This window comes from Crocodylus porosus, unplaced genomic scaffold (genome assembly GCF_001723895.1).
Source record: "Crocodylus porosus isolate Cpor-Errol unplaced genomic scaffold, CroPor_comp1, whole genome shotgun sequence".
NCBI classification, from domain to species: domain Eukaryota; kingdom Metazoa; phylum Chordata; order Crocodylia; family Crocodylidae; genus Crocodylus; species Crocodylus porosus.
Window position 1 is genome coordinate 51,156,703 of NW_017728947.1, and position 26,076 is coordinate 51,182,778.

The 26,076-nt window shown below is 41.3% G+C and overlaps 1 protein-coding gene across 13 annotated transcripts in view; it reads right to left on the reverse strand.

Moving 5' to 3' along the window:
* Positions 1–26,076, reverse strand: part of DPF3 (double PHD fingers 3) — a 210,376-nt gene that overhangs the window by 89,854 nt on the left and 94,446 nt on the right. For all 13 annotated transcript variants that reach the window (XR_002103955.1, XR_002103951.1, XR_002103954.1 and 10 more), the window contains exons 4-6: positions 12,430–12,557; positions 7,757–7,852; positions 3,160–3,238 (exon numbers count right to left, since the gene is read on the reverse strand). Coding sequence is in view for 3 of the 13 variants with exons in the window: in XM_019551349.1 (XP_019406894.1) it covers positions 3,160–3,238; positions 7,757–7,852; positions 12,430–12,557 (303 nt within the window). In the remaining 10 variants the exon portion in view is untranslated. The remainder of the gene's footprint in view (positions 1–3,159; positions 3,239–7,756; positions 7,853–12,429; positions 12,558–26,076) is intronic.

A 26,076-nucleotide genomic window follows, 5' to 3' on the forward strand; every position in this document is an offset into this window, starting at 1 on the left:
GTCTGAACCAGTTGAAAAATTTCTGATCAAATCATTTTCCATTTAAAAATATTAATTCAATAAAATTGAACGATTTTGTAGGTATTTCTCAATTTCATGAACATTTTCAATATTAAATAAAAAATTGTCATTTCAACTTTATGACTTGGAGCGTTATGTATATGTAATATATCCTACGAAGTCAAAATGAAAAATAATAAAATATTTTTAAAACATCTGACATTTCAGCTTTCCTTGAGAATCTGAAATATCAAAAAACGTTGAAATGTTGGAACGTTCATTCAGTAGGCTGGACATCCCATTTTCAACCACCTGTGGTATCTGGGCCCACCAGATGGCATGTGATTGATTAATTGTCCCTATGTGGACAGGGCTGAGCTCCTTCTCTGTGCTCATCCTGTCACAACGGGAAGGAGAGATAACTGTAGGAATTAAGAGATGAAGAGGTCAATCATGGCTGAAGTAGTAGGTGCTGTTCTCATTGCCAAGGTGCTGACATGTGGACTAGGGACTTCGCACTACTATTTACAAGTATCAACACCTGCTGAAGTATATTTTTCCTATAAGCATGGCTTTGTAAAAGGGAAAGCAGAGCTGAACAAATGCCTCATATAATATTTTATTAATATCTCATTAAATTAAAAAATTGATTACAGACATATTTCTGCCCTCCCCTGGGGTCATGTTCTATTTAAGCAAACAAATTACTTACTAGAATGCTCCCAGAAAAGGTAAACTTTGAGTAAAAATTAGGGGACCTAAGAAAACCAGTGTTTCACTTCATGATGGCAATTAGTCATATCAATAATGTAATTCTAGAAATGAGGGTTATCCAAAAAGGAACTGGAAAGAATACTCTGTGATGTGCACATTTCCCTCCAAAACTGACCAAATTAGCTGTAAATCTGAACCCTGGTTACTGGGAATAAACTTCTCATCCACAATCTCCAAATTGAGATTTTGTAGAAAATATTTAGCAAATATTTTTGAAGAAGAAATGTGCAAGAGACAAGGATTTTGTGAGTGATGTATTTTATTGGACCAACTGTCTGGTTGTAGAAAAAGTACACTTAAAAAAATCTTTAACTGTTTGCTGGTGATTCAAGAGCAGAAATTTGGACTGAATTTGTTAAGTAAATTGTTCACTACAAATTACTTGTCATGTTTCTAATGAATGCTAAAAAGGAAGGTTAAGACATTACACAAGAAAGATTGTGCTGTACCTGGGACAACCTTTTCTTTTTCTATAGAAAGTTATGTTCCCTGTAATAATCTTCTCTCAAATATCTGCCTTGGACAAGAAGGGGTAATTGGGTAAAGTCTTGGTTCCTGGCAACACTTCTTCTGGCTCACCATTCTGAACCTACGTGTCTTAAAAATGAAAGACTTTAGCCAAATGAAGTGGGAAGATTTATTTTTCAAAACCAAACAGGATATTTGTGCTCCAAAATGTAAACCAAGGCAAAATTACATCAATGCAACATACCATAACTTTAGCTTCAGCTCAGATTTCTGCTGCCTGCTTTGATCTCCAAGATGTTTCAAACAATATCTGCAAATCACCTCTATGTGTGACAGTCAGGTACACAGGCAACTCAACAGCTGAGCAAGATCATTCCACAGGTGAAAGTAAAATGGACAGAAAGTGTCACAATATGTTCAAAATGACCCTAGTCCAGAAGTGCTCTGGAGCATGGGAACATGTCCAAAAAAAGAGATGCAGGCAACCTCTCAAACATCACCACTGAAAGGTTCAAGCTTTCCAAAAGAAAATAAGGCACTGGACTTCTCAACAAGCCTTAGAAGGGTCATTTTCAATCCCCTAATGTACAAAGAGAAGTCCTTAAATATAAACAGGCAGAGGTTTCTCCTCTTCTCACATATTACCAAGCTCACCCTCATTTTGTGATCTAGTTATACTCCCCTTCAAGTAAACCTGAAAGTATTCTTGAAAGGCTTACCCTACCCAATTACTTGCACAAAGAAGGCCATTGGTCCCTATAGCTTTGCTTTGAAAGGAAGATGCCTAGAATGCCTATCACAGCATTATACAAGGATTACCCAGCTATTCCCTGAAAGAATGTGGCCAGACCATAAGGAATACACTTTTCATGTAACATCCATGTTCCAGATTTCTTTATTTTTTTTAAAAAGTTAGATAATTTGAAGATTGCTAGTGTTATTGGCCTTTTGGTGAACTGGAAGGGAGACAGAGGAGTGGATGTGTCAGCCCAAACCCACCAAAACATTTTTGAAGCTAAGAACAGCAGTGGCTCTTCACCTCTCCCTCTATTAACTTTGGGTAGTTAGCATTTTCTATGAAAGGAGGCACTGGATGGCACAAATTCCTATCTATCCTAGACACTGGACTGGATATTTCTCAGAAAGGCTGTATTTTGGCCCATTGGGTCACTTACTGAAAAAGATATATTGCAGTGAAAAAAGAACTGAAATGAAGAAAAATGCCAATAGTTGGATCCCTAGTTGTGAAAAGGATTCATATTGCATCAACTCTTGGGGTCCTTCCTCCCTGCCAGACTGGTGCCATGGCTTAGTTTGGGTAATGCCCTACTGCACCTCTGGTCCCATTAGTAAGCTAATATTCCAATTGAATAAGAATGACAGAATGGGGGACTTAGATTTTCCTGAGTCCTTACTGAGGCTCGTTTCCCTTTGAAATCAAGAAGAGTTCTGCCTATGGGCTGAGAGCAAGGACTTTTGAGATTTAGCCCAGTAAAATTTACTAAAAGAAAGGAAATAACCAAAAATTAAGTAAGAGATACAACAAGGGTGAAGTACCTTTGTCGGAGGTTTTTGACTTATGCTTTTGTTTGTAACTATCTGAAACAGAGAAAATAATAGAGGGTGAATCTTACATGGAAGATAAAGAGAGACATTAGGCAGAGAAGCCGCAAAGAAAGAGACTGAGAGAGAGAGCGAGCCATAAGAGATGAGCTGCGATGGTGCCAAGGGAGGTGGAATCTTGCCGAGGATTTCATTTTCTTTCCTTCATGCAAAACACCGAGAGCAACAGGAGGTGGCAGACATGCAAGTCAGACAGCAGCAGAACACTTTGCTGGATAGAAGGGGAAGCCTTGTTTGCATTTGAGCTGTTTGGACGAGGCTGAAAGCAGAGTTGGAGGTCTGGTTGCTACTTACTGTCACAAACATATGGTTTGTCATGGTCATCCTGGGAGGCAGCATCATTCCTTCTTCTTCCACCTCCAGATCCGCGAGCCTGCAGTGAAAACAAGAATGTTAATGTTGTTCCAGTGCCCTCTCACAGCCTTCAGCTTCCCCCTCTGACAGCTATATAAGCAAAACTAAATGAGTTCCTGGAGTTGCACAATGGGTGAATTTGGCCTTTCATCTTCTAAGGCACATTGTATATTTTTGGAACTTTCAATGCAGCAGAAAATCCATAGAACAAAAATCCCTACTTGATTAGCAGTGGAACTCTATCAATTCCTTGGCCACTGTTCATGCATAGTTAGTCAAGGTACCATCTCATACTCACAGGTGAACAAATAGGAGGGCATAAGGCTATTTGAGCAATATTAGGCCCAAACACAGACCTAAAATATTGTATTTCTAAAGTACATGTGATGTTGGTAAAGGTGCTGAGGGCCAGAGCTCAGATTATCTACAGGACAATGTGACTCATAGATGTGTCTCAAAGCCGACTTGAACTTCACATGAGTAAAGATAGAGTTCAGTGTCAATGCCATTCAGTCCTAAGCCTTCTCCACTGAGGATGCCACGGGGGAACACTTACTGCCATTTATAATGACAGGGGTTATGACATGGGCATTGGAAACAGAGCACAACCCTGAAACTATTTCACTTAGGCCAATGGCACCCTTCAGAAGGCAATAACTTTAGGCCTAATCTGCATTTGAGTTGGTACTTTAGAGGCAGAAATCCACCTTTACTAAATGCTACCTTCTACTAATTCTCCAAGCTATTAAGTTCCCAAGCAAAGTCAACTAAACCAGTTAATTTCATTGTTTCTATAAAGTTTGGGCTCCTCCTCTCCTTCCGAGAGCTTCATGCCTTATATCCCTATGCTTTTTGTGTGTGAGAATAATAAACTGAAGCAGCTTTAGCAGGTAAAGACAATGTGGAGATTTAGAAAATATTAATGACCTAAATATTAAAGGATGGTATAAACTAACACTCAACACATACTGTATATACACAGGACAGCACTGTAACAAACTGAGCTGCTTATCTCCATAAGTTTGAAGAGAAGGCCAAGAGGACAGTTTTAAACTGATACATTGTTTGGAATCTCTGAAAAGAGGGTCTTATAAAAACTGCACAGGTTAAAGAAAACCCCTTCCCAATGGACGGCTGGGAACAAACCCAATAAAGTCGGTTCATGACTTTGGATGGAGTGTGATATCCATCCATATAATGGTTCTGAAGGAAGGAGGCATCTAGTTGACTTTGCCTGGATGCCATAGATACTGTCAAGTCACAGGGCATGACCACAGCATGATCTTCTCAGGTGAGCCAAACAGAAGTAAAATTAAATACAATTGCAGAAGTTATTTTACAGAATCCACATTTACAGAAACTCAATAATTCTGTATCAAATGTGCTTAGTTTACAAATAGCAACTGCCAGCTCTGCAAACTCACCCCAGGCTCTGAGAGCAAACCTGCATTCCCTCCATTTACTCAGCACAGTAAAAGGTCCCACCAGTCAAATTAGGCCCTCTTTAGCACCTAGGCTCTTCAGCAGATTTGGGCAGGTGTAACTAATGTGGCCCTGATAAACAATTGTATCGATGTATTAGAATCCAGGCCCCCTCCCAACCTATCTGGATTGGTTCTGCAGAGGGATGAAAAAGCTGTAACATCTTACTTTTGTCACTAGTCAGCAGGTCTGACTCTGAATATACACAGAGAGCAGATCTGTTGAGTAAGAAAGTGCTATTTTTACATAGTCACTTTTCAGACTAGAATAGTAATTTAAGATCTGTTGCTGAGTTTCACTAATCTACAGCCAGCTGTTTCCCTTCAAACCATCCTTTACAGAAATGCAAGGGTACAGCATTCATGCTGTGGTTGCATGCCATATACACTGTTTCATGAACTGAACACAGGGATATTTTCAAATTAAATTTATTGCTTTCATGGGGACTTGGGCTCCTAAATCCCTTTGTGACTTTGATAACATCCTCTAGTTTTCTCTTGAAGAGCACATGGACTTCACATGCGCAGCCACATTACTGCATTACAAGCTTCACATTCTAGCTCCTTCCCCATTTTCTCCATCCAACAGAGACTGTAAAAACCTCTCTCTGTAAACCCATCTCCTTGGCCTTCAGCATTGGACCTCATGCTCCTGCTACGTCAGGGCTAGCCTTAGGGAGCCAGCAAACTAAGCAGTCATCCCAGAGGCACAGACAGTGCCACGTGCTTGCCGTCAGGGCTTCAGTCTGTTGAATTCAGTCATTCACGAATGACTTCATACTCCTGCAGGGATGCGGCAAAAGGACTAGGAGACTTGATACACAAAGCCTGGAAGCCTCTCTCAGCAGCCTTGAAGCAGCCAAATGGAGACAGAGAGAACAGCCAAAGGGACAGATATAGGGTCTCAGGATAAAAATAAAAGAATGCTGGAGGAAAAGCAAGGAGCACAATTTGGAATGGCCAGAGCAATAATTATGCTGCGTGAATTCTGTGCCTATGACTTAAGCCCTTCCTGATCATTCTCTGAATCCCCAAAGGCCCAGCTCCTCCGAATCTTGTTTCCTTTTGTAGGTCCTCCACCTGTCAGTTTCCCCTCCTCTAACAATTCCACAAACAAAGCCTTCTAGGTAACAGAAGTACAGTCCCTTCTCAGGTTCAGATTTCAAGTGTCCTCAATTTCAAATCCTTTGTGGTTCCTAAGTTGTATCAGACCCTCATCAGGAACAGGCTTAAAAGGGAGCAAAGCATAAGCTCTCAGATGCTGTAAATCAGATAGCAATGGAAGGGACACCAGTCTATACCAGCTGAGGATCCATCTTTAGATTTACAATGCCACCTACGCTTTGTGCCAACATTCTTACTACATCCAATTTTTATGAAAGTTTAACAGCATTTGGAACTCTTTTACCACCTCCCCTCTACAGTCTCATGTGAAATCAAAGGTACTAGCAGAGATAATATTAGTAGCAGGGAAAGGGCCAGAGATTTTACTGGGACCACCACTAGCACGGGGTTCTAGTCTAAAAAGTAAGATATAAGTTTATGCTTCAAGGTGAATGTGATACATGATGCTCCTAACCCCCCACAGGTTCTTTTATTTTGAAAGGCAGAGATAAAGTGATAGAATTGTTTTGTGATACCTTCCAGGATAGGGAAGTACACTATTGCATGTAACAATAACCTCAGGGCATTATTTGTATGGGTCAGAGATGTATGAAATGGATGCCAGAGAATAAAATTCTCTTTCCAGATTGGTATACCTTTTGTGTTACCCTTTTTGTCCTTCATACACCCTGACAGGCATGTTCAAATCCTGTGGCAGCAAGTGTATTTGGAAAGGGTTGCAAGAACTGGAGTGTTCAGTATGTGTGCATGCATTGATCTATCTCCTAGTTTTGCTTATGAGTTCACATAACTTCCTAAAATGTATACCGTCTAAAATATTCCAAGTTTGGGAATCTGACGGAGGGGGCATTTACAAGAAAACTGAAAAAAAAGATTGACTAGAATTGGCTCCACTGGTTTTGAGAAATATACTTTTCTCTGTTAAAGGAAAATTTGCCTTGATTTCTTATCCAGGAGGCTTAGCACCCAAATTAACAAGAACAGAAAGATGAAATAATAGAACAATAACGAAACAGAGGGGGAGGGAGGTGTGGATGCACAGAAACACTCTAAAACTATTCAATGTGTTTTCAGGCAGCTTTAAAATTTCTTCTACCCTATTTATTTACCCCAAAATATAGTCATCTTCAGCTGCACTCCTACAATCTCATATTTTCAGACACAGCAGTTACCCCCAGCTTCCCCTGAAGCTCCATGACAGATGCAAGTGCTTGGCACTTCTGAGAATCACATTCACTTTTTATTTGGATGCCTGCCTAACTTTAGGAACCTACTTCTGAAAATGTTGGCCCCAAGCTTTTAAATGTTGGCCTGGTTACTTAGCTGACTTTGTGCTGAAATTGTGAGGGGACAGGACCAAAGAAGGTTGCTGTTGCTTGAGGATGAAACCACACCATTCTTGAAGTCAATGGGAGTTTTGCCATTGACTTCAAAGGGGCTAAGATTTCATGCCCAGAGCACTACTACGACCTTTCAGTTCTGACTCCAGCTTCAAAGACTGTAACGAAATGTATTTATATAAGCTTCACTGTTACCTTTGCTGATTTTTTTTTTTGGATGTTGGAACTGTAAGCAAAGTTTGCATTTCTTTTTTAATTGTGAATGTTGTTGCAAGGTAAGGGACTGTAACAACAGAATATCATCATCACTGATAGTCAATTTCACTTCAAAAATAAAAATATATCAATAAAATATATTCAGTCCCCATTTTCAGTCTCACAACAATCTCATTTCTTAGTTAATAGGCAAAACAAACTGAGAATATGAAAAAAAAAGACTGTATGATTCTATAGTTTACCACATGGTTATCATCTTCACTTATCCATTGATCTACACTGTGTTTATGAAGATGATGAACAGAAACCAGCTGAGGATGTGAGAAAAGAGCTTCGTTCCCCACCTTTGCTCTCCCCCACAGGGATTCAACCTACCCTTCCTCTGGCTCTGTTCTTTCGTTTTGGAATATCTTCTTCCAAATCTTCTTCTTCATTTACTTCATCTGCATTTTCATCATTTTCCAGAACCCTCTATATTTAAATGACAAAGACTTATGTTTAAAAGCAAAGGCAAATGTTCACTGAAAGATACACAAGATCAATTATTATTATTTACAACCGAGACTGAGATGGTACTCAAAATGCACTCTCCACTCACAGGGAGGGACACAGCCCTGCCACAAGGAAGATGCAGTTTTAAAAGGTGAAGATGGACAAAAATGGATACAATAGACAAGCTGATGGTTAAACCATTGCCAGAATTACACTTATGCTAATTCTTTAATGCCAGTTCCTCCCAACCAGCACCCACAGAAATGTCATGTCCTTCCTTGCCTGCCCTTGGTTTCCCACAAAGGTGGTTTCTAAGAAAGACCAGGCTGGCAGCAAAAAACAGCAAAAGTCAAGCTGTGACAGTGCAGGCATTGTTTTGTTCTGTTTTGTTTTTACAGATTACACTTTCCTCCTCTGATGAAAACTTAGAAACCAGGAACACTTCCTTTTGTGGCACTTCAGAATTTTTCTCCACTTAGTGAAGCATTAGTCTCCTGCGTGTCTAACAGGTCTCAGGGTACCCATACCATAGGTGTCCATATAGTTCTAGAAATAGGGTATCCTGCAGCTCCCATTGAAGCTAACGGGAATACTAGTTGCTCACTGACTGTGCCTGGGGTTTGCTAGATTTTTTTCCTGTTTTTCTGAATTCTGTTCTTGGGGAAAGATGTCTGGTTTGCTAGCACTTGAAGCAATCACAAAGCAGACAGTACAGGCAGTGGTACTGCAAACCTTCCTACAGCAATGACAAGGAGCAAACTCCTAAAGAAGTGACAGGATAATTCATTCTTCATAACTCACACAATCCTTGGTATCTCTGCAAGCAAGGCTGCTGGCCTATGCCAATCATAATGTGAGTGCCTGTTCTCTAGGAGCTATTCTGAAAACACTAAGTCATCTAAAACAGGCCAGTCTTCAGATGGCAACATTAAGTCATGAAATTAATTCAAAAAGTCAGAGGTGATAGACAGCCTTTAAAATCTGTTATCTAATTCTGATCTGTTCAGTTCTCCTGTATATTTTTAGTTAACAGATGCTAGAAAACCAGCAGAGGGAGAATAAGAGCACATCACATTAGTGTTGCCTCTGGTGTACCTTAAGAATTGACTGCTAGGGTGGAAAAGAATATAACAGATTTTACTAGAAAAAGGTTTAGAATCAGAAGAACTATCCATACACCCCATTATTAGAATCTAATCACTTACACTATGGGGCATAAACACTGGCCAGGGTCCTCTTAAACAGGTTAAATAATTTTCAAAGTTTAGCAGGGGGTCAAATTAATTTGTGGGTTTCTGTATTTATATTGCATTGTTTTTAAACCCTAAGACTGCATCCAGACAAGCACGGCTATGAGGTATGTGGCACTGCAGGCACATCTGCAGTGTCACATACTGCACGCTCTGTTGTTCTCAACGCTGCAAGGAGAAAAGAAGTGGAGTGGCGCACGCAGTGGCAGCATGCACAGCGTGAAGCTAGAGCCTGGCACCTGGCCAGAGCCATGCTCCACTGCCAACCTGGCTCCATGTGGCGGGTTTGCTGCTGCTGCAGCCCCAGGAGACCCTCAGGACCTCAAGTAAGGCTGCTGGGATCAGCCTAGTGCTGGTCCCAGCTTCTCCTACCCCACTCAGGGTAACTTGCTGTGCACCAGAGCATGCAGGGCACAGGCATTCCCCAGGGACAACCAGCAGCAGCACGAGATGCTCTGCCACTAGTTGTCCCCCAAGAACCAAATGTCTGCACACATCTGGACGTGGCCCAAGAGGCCATTTATGGGGTCAAACTACCTTCATAGCTGATCTTCTCATAGAGTTCTGGTTACCAGAAGGTGGAAAAATTAAGTGACACCATGCAATCTCCCATATGCTCCCTGGGCCACACCACATGGTCTCCCCAGGTCAGGGCCACTGCTAGAGCCACAGAATCCACCTGATCTAGGCCCGTACCTAAATCCAAGACAAGGCTTATGTTGTGCTGGGTGGGGAAATTGTCTTAGATTTGAATAAATACAAAAGTATATAGGTGGGGCATTTTTTCCAGTCGATGCTGCAGGGTCAATTTAAGGTAGAAAGATCAGCTATGTACGAATTCAGCTGCAAAGCCAGGGTAAGGTATCTTATTCCTGTGAAAAATGCTACAGCATCTTTTTACAAGTGGGCAACAATGCTGTTTCAGACCAACTGCAGTAGGTGGTGCACCATTTGCCCTGCTTAAGGCGTGGATTCAGTATTGCTGTTACTTGGGGCCTGATCCTCAGCTCCTGTAAATATAGCATTTGATCATACTGATTGTACCTGAACATCTGGCCATGTTGAATGCATCTATTTAGCAAATATCTAGTACTGTCTACTTTGTCCTTCTAATACACTCTTCCAGTCCCTCGCTTTTCAACACTGATAAGGATTTGATGCAGCTTTACTCCAAAAGCACATTAAAAATTCACTCTCATTTCATAGTAAGGGGCAGTAAATGGCTGGGATCAAGGAGGGAATTATGAATCTGCCTATCCCAACCCACTCGCTCCCTACTTCCCTTCATGGGAATGGAAATACAGTACTAGCTCAGGGGGTTGCTTCCTCTTGAATCCTTCTGAGCTGTGACCAGCAAGACCTGGAGCCCACGTAAAATGGAGATTTACACCCCTTACCTGGCTGTATAGGCACAAAAGATTAATTATGGTCTTGTCCTAAGCCAGTCCAGCCACCCCTTCCATCAGGTCCTGCAATACCTGCTCAATCAGCAGCATTCAGTACACACTGTACGGACTAAATCCAACCAAGCTGCATTTGCAAAGAAAACAACAGCAAACCAAGCTTCTCACATCCACTCAGTGATGAAGCCAGCTTCCATGAGACAGGTCACAGCTCAGAGGGTACAGCTGAAGACTCCTTGCAAACAGGCATACCCCTCCCCCGCCCTTTTAATGCAGTGATGCCAAGACTGCTGTCAGTTCCACTGTCTCTGAAGTCTCTTTCCTCAGGCTGATGCCGGGGGTAATCTGGGAGCTCAGATTGCACAACATCCAAAGGCACTTGTCGATCTCAGAGAGATGCTGCATGATGGCTTCTTGTGACCTTGGAAGCTGCTATAAACAAAGACTTTAGGACTTTCTGTTTATTAGAACCAGACCTATTAGTGAAGGAGGAAACAAAGGAAGCTTTTCACATAGAACTTGTTCCTTCTGTGTGAATGTGAGACATTTCCTCTTTGCCAGGGTTTCCCTACCTCCATTACTAGGACCTAGGAACATAATTCTGCAGCCCTTACATACCTGAAATTTCAATGGGGCCTGCAGGACTGGACCCAGAATTATGTCAATGTGACTGTCATGACTTTCAGTTTAGCTGTCTGGTGGGTCACACGCTTGGGTTGTGAGTTTCAGGAATGACCTGAAAAAATGTGATGCTCAGCCAGTATCACCAGGTTGTACAGGTCATGCCTGGTTTATACTAAAAACTATAAACTAGTATTGACTACGCCAAGCAATGCCTTCGACTCATTCAAAATCTATCCCCAGTTCCTTAAAGCTTTTCAAACCTGAGCAAATCTGCCTGGGTTTAAGTTTTTCCTTACCGCTGCATTAGCCAAGTCATTGTCAGTGTCCTTGCCTCCCCTGCTGTTTACTTGAGGCAAGTTGTCAGGTCTTTGAAATTTCTTCTTCTCCTCCATGGATGGGTTTTTTTCTTGCAAGATGTTGTGTTGCCCTGGGTGTGTGAGAAGGGCTGTAGTGCATGATCTCATGGATCCTTTAGTCTATACAAATGACTGCACACAAAAGCAGGGAATTGGACTCAGTGGCCAGGAGGCCCCTCCAAGTACTATGTTTTTATGTTACGAGAATTGAACATATTTCTGTTAATCACTCCATACATTGGCAGAACCCTGACTTTGCCAAAGGCTGCAGCTATATTCAAACTTCAATACTGGCAAATGATCAAAATGAAATAATTACTATTAATATTCCAAGGGATAATATGAGGCCAAAGAGAAAGACTGCCTTTTATTGGTAATACAAAAGGCTATTAAAACTAAAAGAATTTTAAAAACCATTTATGTTGTTTGCATAACTTCTACAATTCTCTCTGCTTAGACAAGGAAAAGAGATGAGCCAATGACACACCTCTGCTTCTAGTGAGCAGCTATGACCCAATTTCAAAGCCAAATCTGAACTCAAAGTTTGAGGCTACTCAGATCCAATTCATAGTTTGGACCTCTCTCTGCTAATCAGCATCTGATAATCTCACTTTGCTGCAGTGTCTTGGTTGTAAACAATCCAGAATGTGGCAGCCCAACCTGAATTACTGTGACAGTTTTGCTGAACAGTTATGCCAAATCCTGAATTTATTTTGAGCATCAGAGAGTAACTCTGTAGTCTGGTGACATTTTGTGGCACAATGGTGTGACATTACTATGCATTAATGCAACATTTCAACACAAAGACACAAATGTCATAGGACACCATTTGGATACTGAAAATAAAAAAATTATCATAAAGCCAATCCTGCGGTCAGCGTATAGAGACATACAATCTAGCCAACAGAGCTGCTCTCTTTTACCTGGATTTCCTGTATAGTGTCTTCTTCTTTAGTATCCATTTTTTTCTCAATCCCTTCTCCACGCAGCAGGGCCTCCAGCGTGGTTCCCTCTGATGTGAACCCATCCTTCTTGAGAGGCAGGTCAACTTCTGAGAAACAAAACAAAGAGACTCTGTGTGTCTCTTGCAAGCATACATAGCAGAAGTGGGGGAGAGGACAAGGAACAGGCTGCCAGACTTTTAAACTCAATCATATCTTAAAGAGTAAAGGAAGTAGTTCTTCTATTAACCTCTTATGCTAAGGATTCATTTCTACCTTGCTGAACCACTGACCTCTTTTCAGTTTCCTATGTTGGGGTGCAAGGAAGGAAGGTTGGACATTATTTTGCTGGGGAATAAAAAGAAAATAGGAAATAAGAAAGAGGGATAAGGATAATAGGAAAATATTCCCACAGCTTTTCTGGAAGAGGGAGTTATACATATTAAACTCCTTCCCCGACAAAGGAAATAGTTTTAAAAATACATGTATATTTCTGGCATAATTCACACGACACTGAATTGCTTGTGGAACCATGTTGTACAAAGAGACAGAAAACAGACAATTCACGTGCAGGGTGCTGAGATACAAATGATCTCAGAGGTAGGATAATGCTGAGAATTTTAATAAAATCTAAGGGTTCCGTCTCTGAATTTGCAACTGAGTAACTATTCCCACTTTTAAGTCAAGACTCTACAACCTTCACTTTGATTTAAATAAGACTGCTCAGGTGAGGAAGAAAACTCAGCATAAGTGAGAGTTGCAGACTCTAACCCATGGAGAGAAAGAAATTCTCAAGCTAGTGTTTCCCTCCCCCACCCTGTTCTCTCACCCAAAGGCTAGCTCTAGGGCAGCCTGGGGCATGCACCCCCAGAAGTAAATGGAGATTTACAAAGACGGTTGATGCAATGTGGCGAGCAGACAGCAGTCTAGTTCTGAAGGCTGTCACAGGATTATGAGCAGAGAAAGGCAGGTAGTTTTGCTAGTCAAGCACAGCATAGCACGGTACAAGAAAGCACAACCTGGATGTTAAAACGCACCTAAGGAAGAATTCTATCTCCTTCAGGATCCCCCAGTCCCCTATTCCTACCTATGTAGATGTTCAACCAGATTAATCCTACAGTTACCCCTTTCAGTGAAACATCCAGTAAGCCACAGCCTCAACATCCCAAAATTTTCACTTTCTAAGAGTCCCCCCGCTCTAGATTGGGTCCCTTTCTCCATATCATTTTGTTTGGGAAGTAATTCAGTACCAGGTGTGATATTTACTATTTAGCATTTGATTTCACACCTGTACCCCATTCCCTCATCTGACTGGGACATTTTGCTTCCCCATCTGTTGCTATCTGCTTGCTCTCATCCTGCACTCAGACTGTAAGGTCTTCAGGGCAGAGACTGCTCTGTGCTGGTACAGAGCCTAGCCCATCAGAGACACTATCATAGTACAAACAGTTGTACAAATTGTTTCGTACAAACTAAACAAACATCATTATCTGGTGGGGTGTGCTATCGTCTAGTTTTGAGGGAAGACCACTTCTCCAGCAGTGTGTCAGTTCTCTGGCTATGCCAAAGACTCCAAAGCCAACAAAAGAGTTCAGGGTCCCTTAGTCAAAGTGAAGATCATAGGATCTTAAAGGGATTCTTCAAATATTCTGAAGGGCCACAGAGCACAGAACATGGGCAGCAACTATAGCAAAAGCTCCCATTTTTATTGAGAGGAAGTCTGAGTACAAACCATGCAGAACACCAAAGCTCTGGCATTTTTCAAAGGAAACTTTCCCAGAACAGGAAGCTGGGGCACTGAGTGGAAACCTTGATTCCAAAGAAGAGACTGAGCCATTCAGTTAGTCTTTCTTTCCAAAACTGAGTTCTGCAACCCTTCACCTATTTGTAACCCCTTCCACCAGGCTCCCCTGACTATAATACAGGTTCACCTCTGGGTTATATGAACTAAAAAAAAAGGGAGGAGAGGGATCATCCTGAAATTTTGGGTGCCTCTTTCCTTCCCACTCTTCTTGCTTATCCATTTGGTTCATGCAGTGTATGTTAAATTTGGAAACAGACATTTCAGCTTGAAAGATTTAAGTGTTACAGCCTTCCGTGGGAAGTCACTAGGGCACCTCCATAGCCATGTCTGTGTGGTTTTGGCTTGGTTTGCACCCTGCACCGATACAAAAGGACATCAGTGTTGTTTCTGGAACCCTGTGGGACTGAAAAATCCAACTGGTGATCAGACATTTTGCAATCGAAGGCAAAGCTGCAACCAGGCTCAAGGGCATGGGTAGCAACCATCTTCACTCTGATAGGCTATATCTCTCTCTGGATTCCAACACACTCAGCAAACAAATGCATTAAAATAGGGAACAGGGGAGGGGATTAAGCAAAATCCATGTGAACACAACAAATGTCCTATATGCCACCAAAGAGTTGAAAATCGAATCTAACATGGAAAAAGTAAGTGTTTAAGGGCAAGGAGAGCAGCTGCCTTTCCAAAGCACGCTCATTCCTACTTGCTACTAATAACACTCAGCCCTTCCACAGCACTTTCCAGCCAAAGATTAACAGTCTCTGAGCTTATTGCTGCTCTATGAGCTAGGGAAGTATTATTATTCCCTATTTACAGATGGAGATACTGTGGTGCTCAGATGACATCAGGTTAAGCAGGATACCAAGAGAAAAACCCAGCACAGCTGATTCCCAGCTCTAAACAGTAACCATTAAACCACTGTTTCCTTCTCCTCTCTTCTAGCATCTTCCCAGTAACCAAACATTCACACATCTATGGCCCATTTTAGGAGCCCAAAATTTCCAGTTCTCATTAATGGAGGAAAGAGAGGAGGGGAGTGGGAATTAGTACACAGAGCTTACTAGAAATGCATGCTTTACTCTATGAAGCCCCAGACTGGTCAACAATGGGTGTGTCTAAATGTGCACCTTAATATGCAATAGCCTATTTTACTGAGCATTAAAGCATCACATCAAAAACCATGCTAATATGCTAATGTGCAGTAAAAATAAGTGACTGCACATTTTAAGCATCACTAAAAAAGCATGTGCTTTCACTACTGTGCATTAGGGCAGCCTAATGCACATTTACTGAGTATCTCACTTTAGAGGTACTAAATTTAATGCAAAGACCGGAAAGCACATTAATGAACATGTAGACACACTTAATCCAGCCCCTCTGGAAGCTGGCTAACCAGTATGATATAGCATAAGTACAGGAAGCAGGAAAGTTATGTAGAAAATAGCAGAAGCAGCCTTTATGGCCACAGCCACACGTGGTATGGACATTTGGTTCCCTGGGGACAGCTAGCAGCGGTGCACCGTCACTAGGGAAAACCTGTGCTACACGTGCTCTGGCACGTGGCAAGTTACCCCGGGTGGCATAAGGGAGACTGGGGCCAGCACTGGACTGGCCCCAGCAGCCTTGCCTGGGGGCCTGGGGGCCTTCCAGGCCTGCAGCAGCAGTGATTCTTCCATGCAGAGCCTGGCCAGCAGCTGCAGCATGGCTCCGGCCAGCTCGGCTCCGCTTTTGAGTGGCGCATGCTGCCCCTGTGTGTGCTGTTCTGCTTTTTTTTCCTGCAGGTTTTTTTGACCCCTGGATATCCTCCACGCTGCTCCCTTGCAGTGCAGAGAACAATTGAACGTGCAGTATGTGGCGCCGCAGACATGCCTGTGACACTCCATACCACACAGCCACACTCGTCTGGACACGGCCTGTGATGGCAGAGGCTAGACTGAGACCTCAACTGCCGTGGACCAGTTCTAATCAAGTCTCAATCTGCTGACACAACCTGGGGGAAGTGGGAAGCCTTAGAAGTGAAAGGAATGGCAAAATGCTAGGAATGAAAGATACTTCCTTTCCATGTGTAAGTCCTCCTATGCCTAGGTTTTGCCTAAGAAGGTGCTTTATAGAATGTAATAGAAAATGATAACCTGTCTAAAAGGGCTTTTAGTCCTCCTAGATAATACCAAATTATATCCTTGCTATGAAAGTCTAAAGGGTGGTTCAACCTATCCAACAAAATACTATTAAATACTACCATCTTTTTAGAGTATTTCTGTACAGCCCTAACAATTTAATTCTTCAGGATTTTTTCATAAAGGTTGGCAAGTTGTACATTCCCCTCCTTAGCCCTACTCAAAGGGATGCTGACAAGTAAAATTTAGCCCACAAATGTAGGTTTTATGTAGAAAATAAGACCTTTATTAAACCATTGGAACTTCCATGATGGATCTGGTCCAAGATCCTGCCTCTAACACTGGACATTATCAGATGTTTCAGAAAAAGGCATAACCTACACTAGCGGATTATGGGATAATCAACCTCCCCCCCCACACACACACATATGCACAAATTAGGTTTTATCCTGAGCTCTAACAGTTAAAGCCCAAAGCATGAAGTTTAATACCCTTCCAAAATGTTTATCATGATAATTCTGGGTACTCTTGATACCCATAGAAATGTTTAAACCCTCTTTGAATCTTAAGCTCTTGCCCTCAACATCTTCCTATTGCAATGGGTTGTGCCATTAAAGCATACACTGTGAATAAAAAAAGTTTTTTCTATCGATTTAAACTTTTCCAGCTTTGTTTTACTGAATGTCTCCCTTCTTCTTATTACAAGACAAGAAGAACAGAAGTGCTTGGTCCACCTTCTCTGTACCATGTGTTATTTTATATATACTGCCATCAAACTCCTTTCTGCTTACCTCCTTCTTAAGGTAAACAATATCAAACTTTTCAATATTTATTAATGCAAAAAAAATTCCATCCCCCTTATTTTTGTCATCATTCTCTGAACACACTCAAATTCTGCAATAACCTTCTAGTGCAGACCAATATTGCACAAAGTTTTTCAGCTGACGTTGCACCATTGATTTACATAAAGCTATGGCAGTATTCTTTTACATTATTCACCATACAACTTCTTAGGCATCCCAACATCATGCTTGCTTTTTGACCACAGCTACACATTGAGTAGCGGTCTTCATTCAGCTGTCTATTATGTTGTCTAGGGCTCTTTCTTGAGTTAATTTTGAACCCTGTCATGTGTTTAAACTTTTTTTCCTCCAATAAGTATCACTTTGAATTTATGGACAATGCATTATGTTTACCATCATGCTGTCCATTCACCTAGATTTTAGGTCTCAGAAGTGCTCTCTGGTCTTGATGAACCTGAATAGCTTTATGATATTGGCAAATTCTGCTACTTCACACCTCACCCCCATTTCCAGATTAATAATTACATTAAACAATAAAGAACCCTGTGCAAAAATCTTGATGCATCTATTGTTAGCCTTCTTCTATGGTGATAATCCCTCATTTACTCTTTGCTGCTACTTTACTAGGCAGTTTTCATGACAAGTCCTTCTCCATCCATGACTACTTAACTTCTTGAGTGGCCTCATGTGTAGAACTCTGCAAAAGGCCCTCTGAAATTCTAAATAAATTGTGAACTGCTTCCCCTTTTCCCTACCCACTATTTTACTGATATGTCTAAAGTATTCCAAAAGATTATGAGACTCAATTTTCCTGTGCAGAAATCATGCTGGTTAAACCATATCACATCATGATCTTCCAGGTATTTATAATATTCTATTTTAATTATTGTTTCCACCAATTTCCAGTTACTGATGTGCAACTTATTGGTCTACAAATCCTCAGGACTCCCCTGCAAACCTTTTCAATATACATGTAAAATCTTTCATTATCCTTCATTCCTCTAAACCAGAAGCTGTTTTAATGATCAATATGCTCCACCATCTCTTTTTGATACCTCAGTTTCTGAGAACACCTCATTTCCTGAAAATACTACAACTGAAGCTATTTTGAATAAAAGTTCTCTTTTTTTATAGAAATGTCACTACATTTTTAGATATACTCTCTTCCTGCTGGGTATTCTAAATGCAATAGCACCTGGCAACCACATGCAATACTAGAAGCAAAACAGGCAGATCCCATTTCAACATCAAAATCAAATAAGATACAAAAGTCAAACCAACAGTATCAATCATGAAAAATACATTATGTTTTAAGAATTCTTTTAGTTTTAATATCCTAAGATATTAGTACTGATACAAGTAAAGGTTTTGTAACATTTTAATTAAGTTATAGATGATATTTTTTAAATTTAAATTGATGGTTTTTACATTGACAGTTTCCCTTTCCTAGTGATTAAATTAACATGGCTATTTTTGTTTACTTACATTGCACTCATCATCACTGAATCTGAACAATTATCCATGTCAGCATCATGACAGTATTTGTTTTCAGTGCACTACTACTTCCAAGAGAAATACACATTTTTACAGGTCCTACAAAATCATTTTTAAAATTTCAGTTTATCAAAATTGTATTGCATATTCAAAATTGTAATTTTTAGTGATTGGAGGGCTAACCCACTTCTCAGTACCTCTTCAAAATACAAATAGGCATCCGCCCCTTTTCCTATACAATGTAATGCATTTGTTTTACAATTAATCGTTCCCATCTTCACAGTAGCAGCTGCCACCCAAGCCATCATCTCTGTGCACTCACAAGCAGCTCCATTTCCAGTTCTAATTGGGAACAGAGATACTTATTGGGCGAGTTCCAGCATGATCCATCATGCCAGCGACAGCTACTGTGCAAACCAAAGCAATCCGGCTTCCAAAAACCCTCTTAGATAAACACTGACTATGCCACATAGATTCTTGTATTTTGGTTTTGGTACTGTTTTTTTTAAAACATAAAAAGTGCCACAGGAAACTATATATTAAGATTCCATTAAGTGTTGTTTAACATGGATAAATCCAAAGTTATTACCTTAATAACTACTACCTCTTTAAACCTATATTGTTGGTCTAAAAAAGCCACCTAATTCGTAGCAAGCAGATCTACTGCTGGGTGAATGCAGCCACTAAGCTCATTAACAGGATGTGGCAGGATGTGCCTGAAAGTGCAATTCAGTGGCTCAGCAAGCAATTAAATCCCATGTCAGTTTAAAATGAGAAACTATCAGTGTCACAAGAGTGTGAAGCCTCAGCTTCTCTGCTGTTTCCCACTCCTAGGTTTTTTATTTATGACGGTGTGTTGGGAACACTGGAAGTCACAAAGACTGTAATGAAATACGCCATATAAAAACCAGATTAAGCCTGTTCTTCTTTTGGGAAATATGCAGAGAGAGAAGCTGTCTGTTAGCTGTCGAGTTTGCAAAAGATACCATCTTTTGGGATGGTGCTCTCTGCCAGCAGACAGAGTGCCCCAGGGGAAATGGTGGTGAAAAACCCAGACAAGCAGCATCCATCCATCCATCCATCATATGCTCATCTCCACATCTCCAAGGCACAAATGCAGCATTAGAGTGCAAAGGAGGGGGAAAACCCTTTAGGAAAGAAAGAGAATACAAGGCTTTGGTTTGAATGACTGGATTTGTAGCTTTTTGTGAAAAATAAACAGGACTAGACTATCTTTAGCTGGCTTGCTTGTTTATTTTTCACATTTGTGGTCAGTCTGGTGACTTTTTATTGTTTCTAAAGTGGATGTATTTGCAGCAGTGGATGTATCTGCAGTAGAAGCATGCTAAAGTCAAGTGCTTTGCAAGCTTCCTCCTATATATACATTTCTGCCAATGCAACTCAATCCTCATTTCCATAACCCTCCCCACACCCTTCTTCCAGATCCAACATACCACTCAGGTCTGCCAGTGCACCAAAGTACAATACTGAAGCCATCCCTGTTACCTCAGTTCCAGCAACCTAAATAACATTCCCATTATACTTCCATCTTGACCCCAGCACACTCAGAACTATTCTAGCTGTGCCTTCTCCCTCAGCTCCGTTCTGTCAGTCATGGTTGCCAACCCAAGAAAAACATTTTTACTGACGATCTGCAAACTTTTTACTGATAATCGAACACTTCTACTGACACATATTTTTGAAACGTGTTTTACATAATGCAAATATAACCCTCTGCAAGGGCCTGGACAGCAATTACAAGGGGTGGGTTCAACTTTAGGTGTTTAATGCCTACCACAGTAAAAAAGTTTGGTTGTCAGTTAGAGGCTTACATATTGCCAAGAAAAAAAATTCTGGGTTGGCAACCCTGGAACTGACTGATTTTTAAAAAATCTTAAAATTTATCTGTTTAGAAAGCAAAAAAAAATCCCTCTAAAATCCTAATCCACACTTTCTCCTGCAGAAAAGTAGAGTTAAATATATTTGAAAATAAAGTTTATCATTCCAAGTGGCATTTCAGAGCCTACTGCTGCAGGCAACACTCTTGCTAAAGAAACTACATCTTTAATCATATTGGGACCCTAACTAAAAGATGACAAGGACTGTAGCAATGGTTTTACACCATCCTGCTCCCAGCCCAAGGGGCTCCTACTCACTCCACACCCTGACCCCCAGCTGCATTCTGCCCCATGCTGCCTTTCCGAGTCATTGTCTCCCCAACCCTCCGCATCTCCCCCCTTCCAGCCCCATGGCTCCACCCTAGCTGCACCTCGGTCTGCAAAGTCCTACACACCTTTGAGTTGAGCAGTGAGAAGCCATTATAGGCAGGGGCCATCCAGGACACTTAAAGGCAGCAAATGGATGAGGCAGGAGAGGGGAAAGGGCTAATAGACAGCTAGTGCAGAGATGCTCTCCTTCTTAGGCAGCAGGTAGTACTGCTCTGCTCAGTCTGTTCATTAACATGTTACTCTAGGCTCATTACAAATGGCAACAGTGGATCTTCAAATAAGTTCATTGTTTCCTGACTTTCTTGAACTCCACTTTTTTTTTACTGACTTCACAGACAGGAGTTTTTAGCCCGTTTTTTATGAGCTACCCATAACTATGGACAGTTGGCAAGCCTGCTGTCAATGCACCTCAGTACTGACCTGCAGCTTCCCCTTCTATTCCAGTTGTTGTACCCACACTATGATTATTCATCCCACCTCTAATTCACAGCAACTCACACAAACTCCAGCTATCCCAGTCCTAGATAATTTTGAATCATACAGTGGGTTGGGAAAGCAAATAAATACCCTCTGGAGACGAGAGAGCATCATATTCGTTTCATTAATCTAAAACAGATTCAAAGCTGAGTCGTTATTGCATTAAAGCTCCTGCATTAACCCATTGTTCCCCCTATGTCCAAACATCCTTAGATATGAGGGCCTGATTTTTATTTATATCAATGCCCCATTACATGGCAAGAGCTAGAGAATGGCAAACCTGTCCTTGAACTAAAGCTACTGGAAATTCAGAGGAAAAATCAGGAAACAGTCTCTGTTTCCCTCTAGAAGCAAATCACCTACAGTAGAGGGAATGAATTGATGAATTTTCCCCTTAAGAGAAAGGTTGTGTTAAGGGACATAGCTGCTCTACACTACACCTTTGTGATACAGTATAAAGAGGCCAGAAGAGCCCAATGATCCCTGAAAAGGGTCTTGCTCAGAGGTCTTATTCAATTTAATGGCCCACTGGGATTTCCTTCAGTTGATGCCCTAAAAAACACTGACAGGTTGGAAAATCTGAGTTTCCCACTCCCTTCCATCCTAAAGAGAGGCTAATCTCTTGCTGTGGGATGATGCAATTCCCTCCTACACTGTGGACGCGTCTATGCATGCACATTTACTGTACAGTATGAGCACACATGCACACCCCAACTTACAGTAAATATGGTGACTTATGCTGACTTGAGTGTAAATTTGATACCTACATCATGCATGTATCAAATTTTACGCCCTATTAGTTATTGTGCTATAACACACATGTAGATGCCTTACTGCGCATTAACACTGTGTGTGTGGACTGACTTGGGACTAAGTTTAGTTCCAAGTCAGTTCATACACAGCATTAATGCACTTTAATGCCTGCACATGTAGATGCTAGCCTATTCCCACTTACTGCACAGTAATTTACTGTACAGTAAATTTAAGCTAGCATAAATGCACATGTATGACACTTTCACCAATTCACCAACATCCTGGAGTCCACTAGCACCTATTTAAAAGTAAACCACATGAGATTACTAATAATAGTGAAAAGAAATAGTTTGCAGGGACTAGGCATCTTCAAAGTTATGGTTAAGTGTTTATTTGCTGATCACTGATCTGGCCTTCAAGCAACTGCATATCTCTAGTTACTAGCATGCCTCTATAAAATATCACAGCACAAGCAAAGCCCTCATCTTGTCCCTCAAAAGTTCTTTACAAGTCTATTTCTTAGCACAAATATAAATCAATGTCACATACAACATGCTGCGCCTGCTTCTCTAAAACGGTAAATTACAATACCTGACTAAATTCTGGACATCAAATCATAATAGAGCAGTTTCCTTCATCCCCTACCCCACTTTCAACATCACTGTTCTAGCATCTCATTCTGCAACTACATTACAACAAACTGCAAATGGCCTTTTCATAGCATCCACTATTTCAACAAGGATATCACAATAACTGTGGTGGGAGGGCAGGGGGCAGAAGACTGTATAAGCATTTGACAGTAGTTGGTAGGTACAGGTGGTGCAGAGCTATAGACACAGGTGTGATCTAAGACATCTGAACAGTGGGCTGGGAATTGGGAGCTGCCAACTTCTAGTCCTAGCTCTGGTGTCAACTTTCTACACACCTGTGAAGGAGGAACCAACTTGCCACCTGAGTTTACCCATCCAACAAACAGGAATACACATTCACAGACCAGGAGCATTAATGTGCTAAGTATTATCACAATTAGCTGAAATATGATATAATTTGTCAGAATTTGTGAGGTCTTTCAGGGCTGTTAGAAAACCCCACAGGACTCCCAGGAGGATATAGGGAGGTTTTCCCACTTGTTGGTCAGGTGCACTGTATCTACCCAGCAAACTGCACCACAGAGGCAGTGACAGGCCCCAATGTCATTGTCACCATATAGTTGCTACTTTGAGAAAATTTCATCAGCACAGGTTAGAGGGGCAGAAAGTTTGTGGACAGGCATTTCAAGCATGTACTGCCAGGATAAGCCGAAGTGTCAAAGCCTCCTGATAGCCATGCTGGCAATTTCCCAGACTCCAAACATTCCATTTAAGAGGTACACACAAAATGTACCTCTTAAAATAATAAATGAACAGAACCAGAAGTCAGTGGTGCAAAACATCTATTAGATCATCCAGTATATTCCTGCCAATACAAAAACTGTGGCTTAAATGTAAAGGCAATCTGAACTTTGATTTTACTTTACCTTGTAGTAGAGCTGCAATGCACAACTTCGGGGCCATATACATGATCTAAACATGCTCTTGTTAAAGTAATTGGCAAACTCTTGATTCCTTGAGTACATGGGTCACATGTTAGACCACTCCTGTATTAAGTAACAGGATGTCACATTATGTAGCACACCATAATGTGAAGAACTTTTACTCTGGCATTGGAAAAGCAGTTTTGTTTCTCCAAAACTAAGATGGTGGAATGGGATGGTTGACCCTGTAACAATAACAATCTTCTCAAGAGAGATTTTCCTCCCCAAAGGGTGCCTTCGGTTCATCATCTATCTTAACTAAATTTAGAAGGTGTTTTAAAGAAACACAACCCAAAACCAGCAGAGAAGAGTGGACAAGGGATATTTTCTCACGAGTCACTGTAGTTTTAAACATTTGCTCAAATACAGACCTGGAAAATATAATGGCTGGTTAATCTGGTTACATGAGCACAATTATGTGCCCCTATTTACTCAACAGAATAACCATGGCAGAATGTGTTACAATATCCCTATAGTTTAGCGCTACTCACAAGCTAGAAAAAGTGGTTGCAGCTGCATTGTACTCAGTAGTGTTGTTTCTTTGTGTGAATCATGCATTAACCATACTTTGTGTGAAGTCAGCCATGTTATACTCTGGTTACAAATTCAGTCAAATTCTATGGCAGTATAGAGAGACCTTACCATAGTGGGATGGCAGTGATAGCAAGGGGTATGGACCAAACATCTTGGGGTCTATGCCTGGGCCTACCACTGGCTATGTGATCTTAGGTAAGACACTTACGGGTCCAATGTCAGTCTGTGAAATGGGGATAATCCTTCGCTACTTCACAGGATGTGGTATTTAATATTTGCAACACTCAGATCCTCTAGGAATAGATGCATGCAAAGTATTATTATAGTTGCTTGAAAGGCTAAGTGTAAAAAATAATGTTTTTCAGTGAAAAAAACAAAGTTCAAAACTTACCAATCTACTTTCACAAAAACAGATTTTAATGCCTAATGTATAAAGCCCTAAGAACGAGGATAACATTTACTTACCCTGATAAAATGCTTTGCAATCACAGGCAGAAGGAGCTATATAATTGCAAACTATTGTTATAATAAGGGAGGTTTTTAACAGAAATATTGACAAAGGTGCCCACAGGTATCTTCAGGGCATCTGCTGAGAAACACAGATATGCTCCCACATGAAGATGAGGCGTTCCAACAGGCCCATAAAGTGTTTAGATAAAGAGGTGAACTCTAGAATTAATAATGAAATGGGTAAACAGGAAGATTAATGGCATCAAAGAAAATGCAGATGGTGAAACCCAGCCTGCAGGTTCAGCAAGACTGAATGGGAGGCAAGGTGTAAACAAGGTGACCTTCCAAGTTACTAGAATGTCCTTCAAAAGGCCAACCAGAGGGCAGCACTGGACACAAATGTGCCATCTGGTGTGGGAGGGTTCATGCTAATATGGGCAAAATTTGCATTTTAAAAACTGGCAGGAAGGTGAGATAAGCAGAATCAGAAAGTGACCGCATACAACTGTGTAAAAAGGATGGGAAACAGGAAAGAAAAGACCCTGTGTGAAAGAACATAAATGTTTAAATGAAAATATGAAAGAAAGAGACTGAGATATCGCTGCCTGTCTACTGTAAAGAAAGTTTACCATCTACAACCTGGGCCACCAAGAAAAGAAAAGGCTGAGGGGAGAGGGGGGACACATCTTTCACCATTTAGCTCTTTCCTCAAGGCATTGAGAACAAGGCTGGTCTGTTAAAAGGTCCTAACTCATTTCCCCCAAGGGTTCCTTCCTTTCTCCCACTTATAATTTTCTGTGCCATAGAAGTGATTCACAATATTCTCAAAGCGCTAGTAAAAATCCAGCTGTGTCTGGGATGACAGGCCAACAGGATGTCAGGCCACAAAGCAAACTAATCTGGAGAAGTACTAGCTAAGGTACCAGGAAAGTTCCTACTCTGAAGCTCCCCATAATCTTCATCATCCACCCAGAACAGACAGCAGCTCAGTGTTTAAGAGCTTGTCTGAAAATCTCCCCCAGCTTCACACTGTACTGAACCCAATCAAAAGGATGAAGGGCTGAATTGTCCCTGCCAAGGCTTGAATATGTGGTTCCCCAGAGAGTCTGAATCATTCATACATGATCCTTAGTTTGTTAGAGTTTCATAGTTTCATAGTTTCTAGGGTCAGAAGGGACTTGAGTAGATCATCTAGTCCGACCCCCTGCCATGGCAGGAAACAGTACTGGGGTCAAACAACCCCAGCAAGATGTTCATCCAACCTCCTCTTAAAAACCCCCAGGGTAGGAGCCAGGACCACCTCTCTTGGAAGCTGGTTCCAGATCCTAGCCACCCTGACAGTGAAGTAGCGCCTCCTGATATCTAACCTAAACCTTCCCTCCGCCAGCTTGTGACC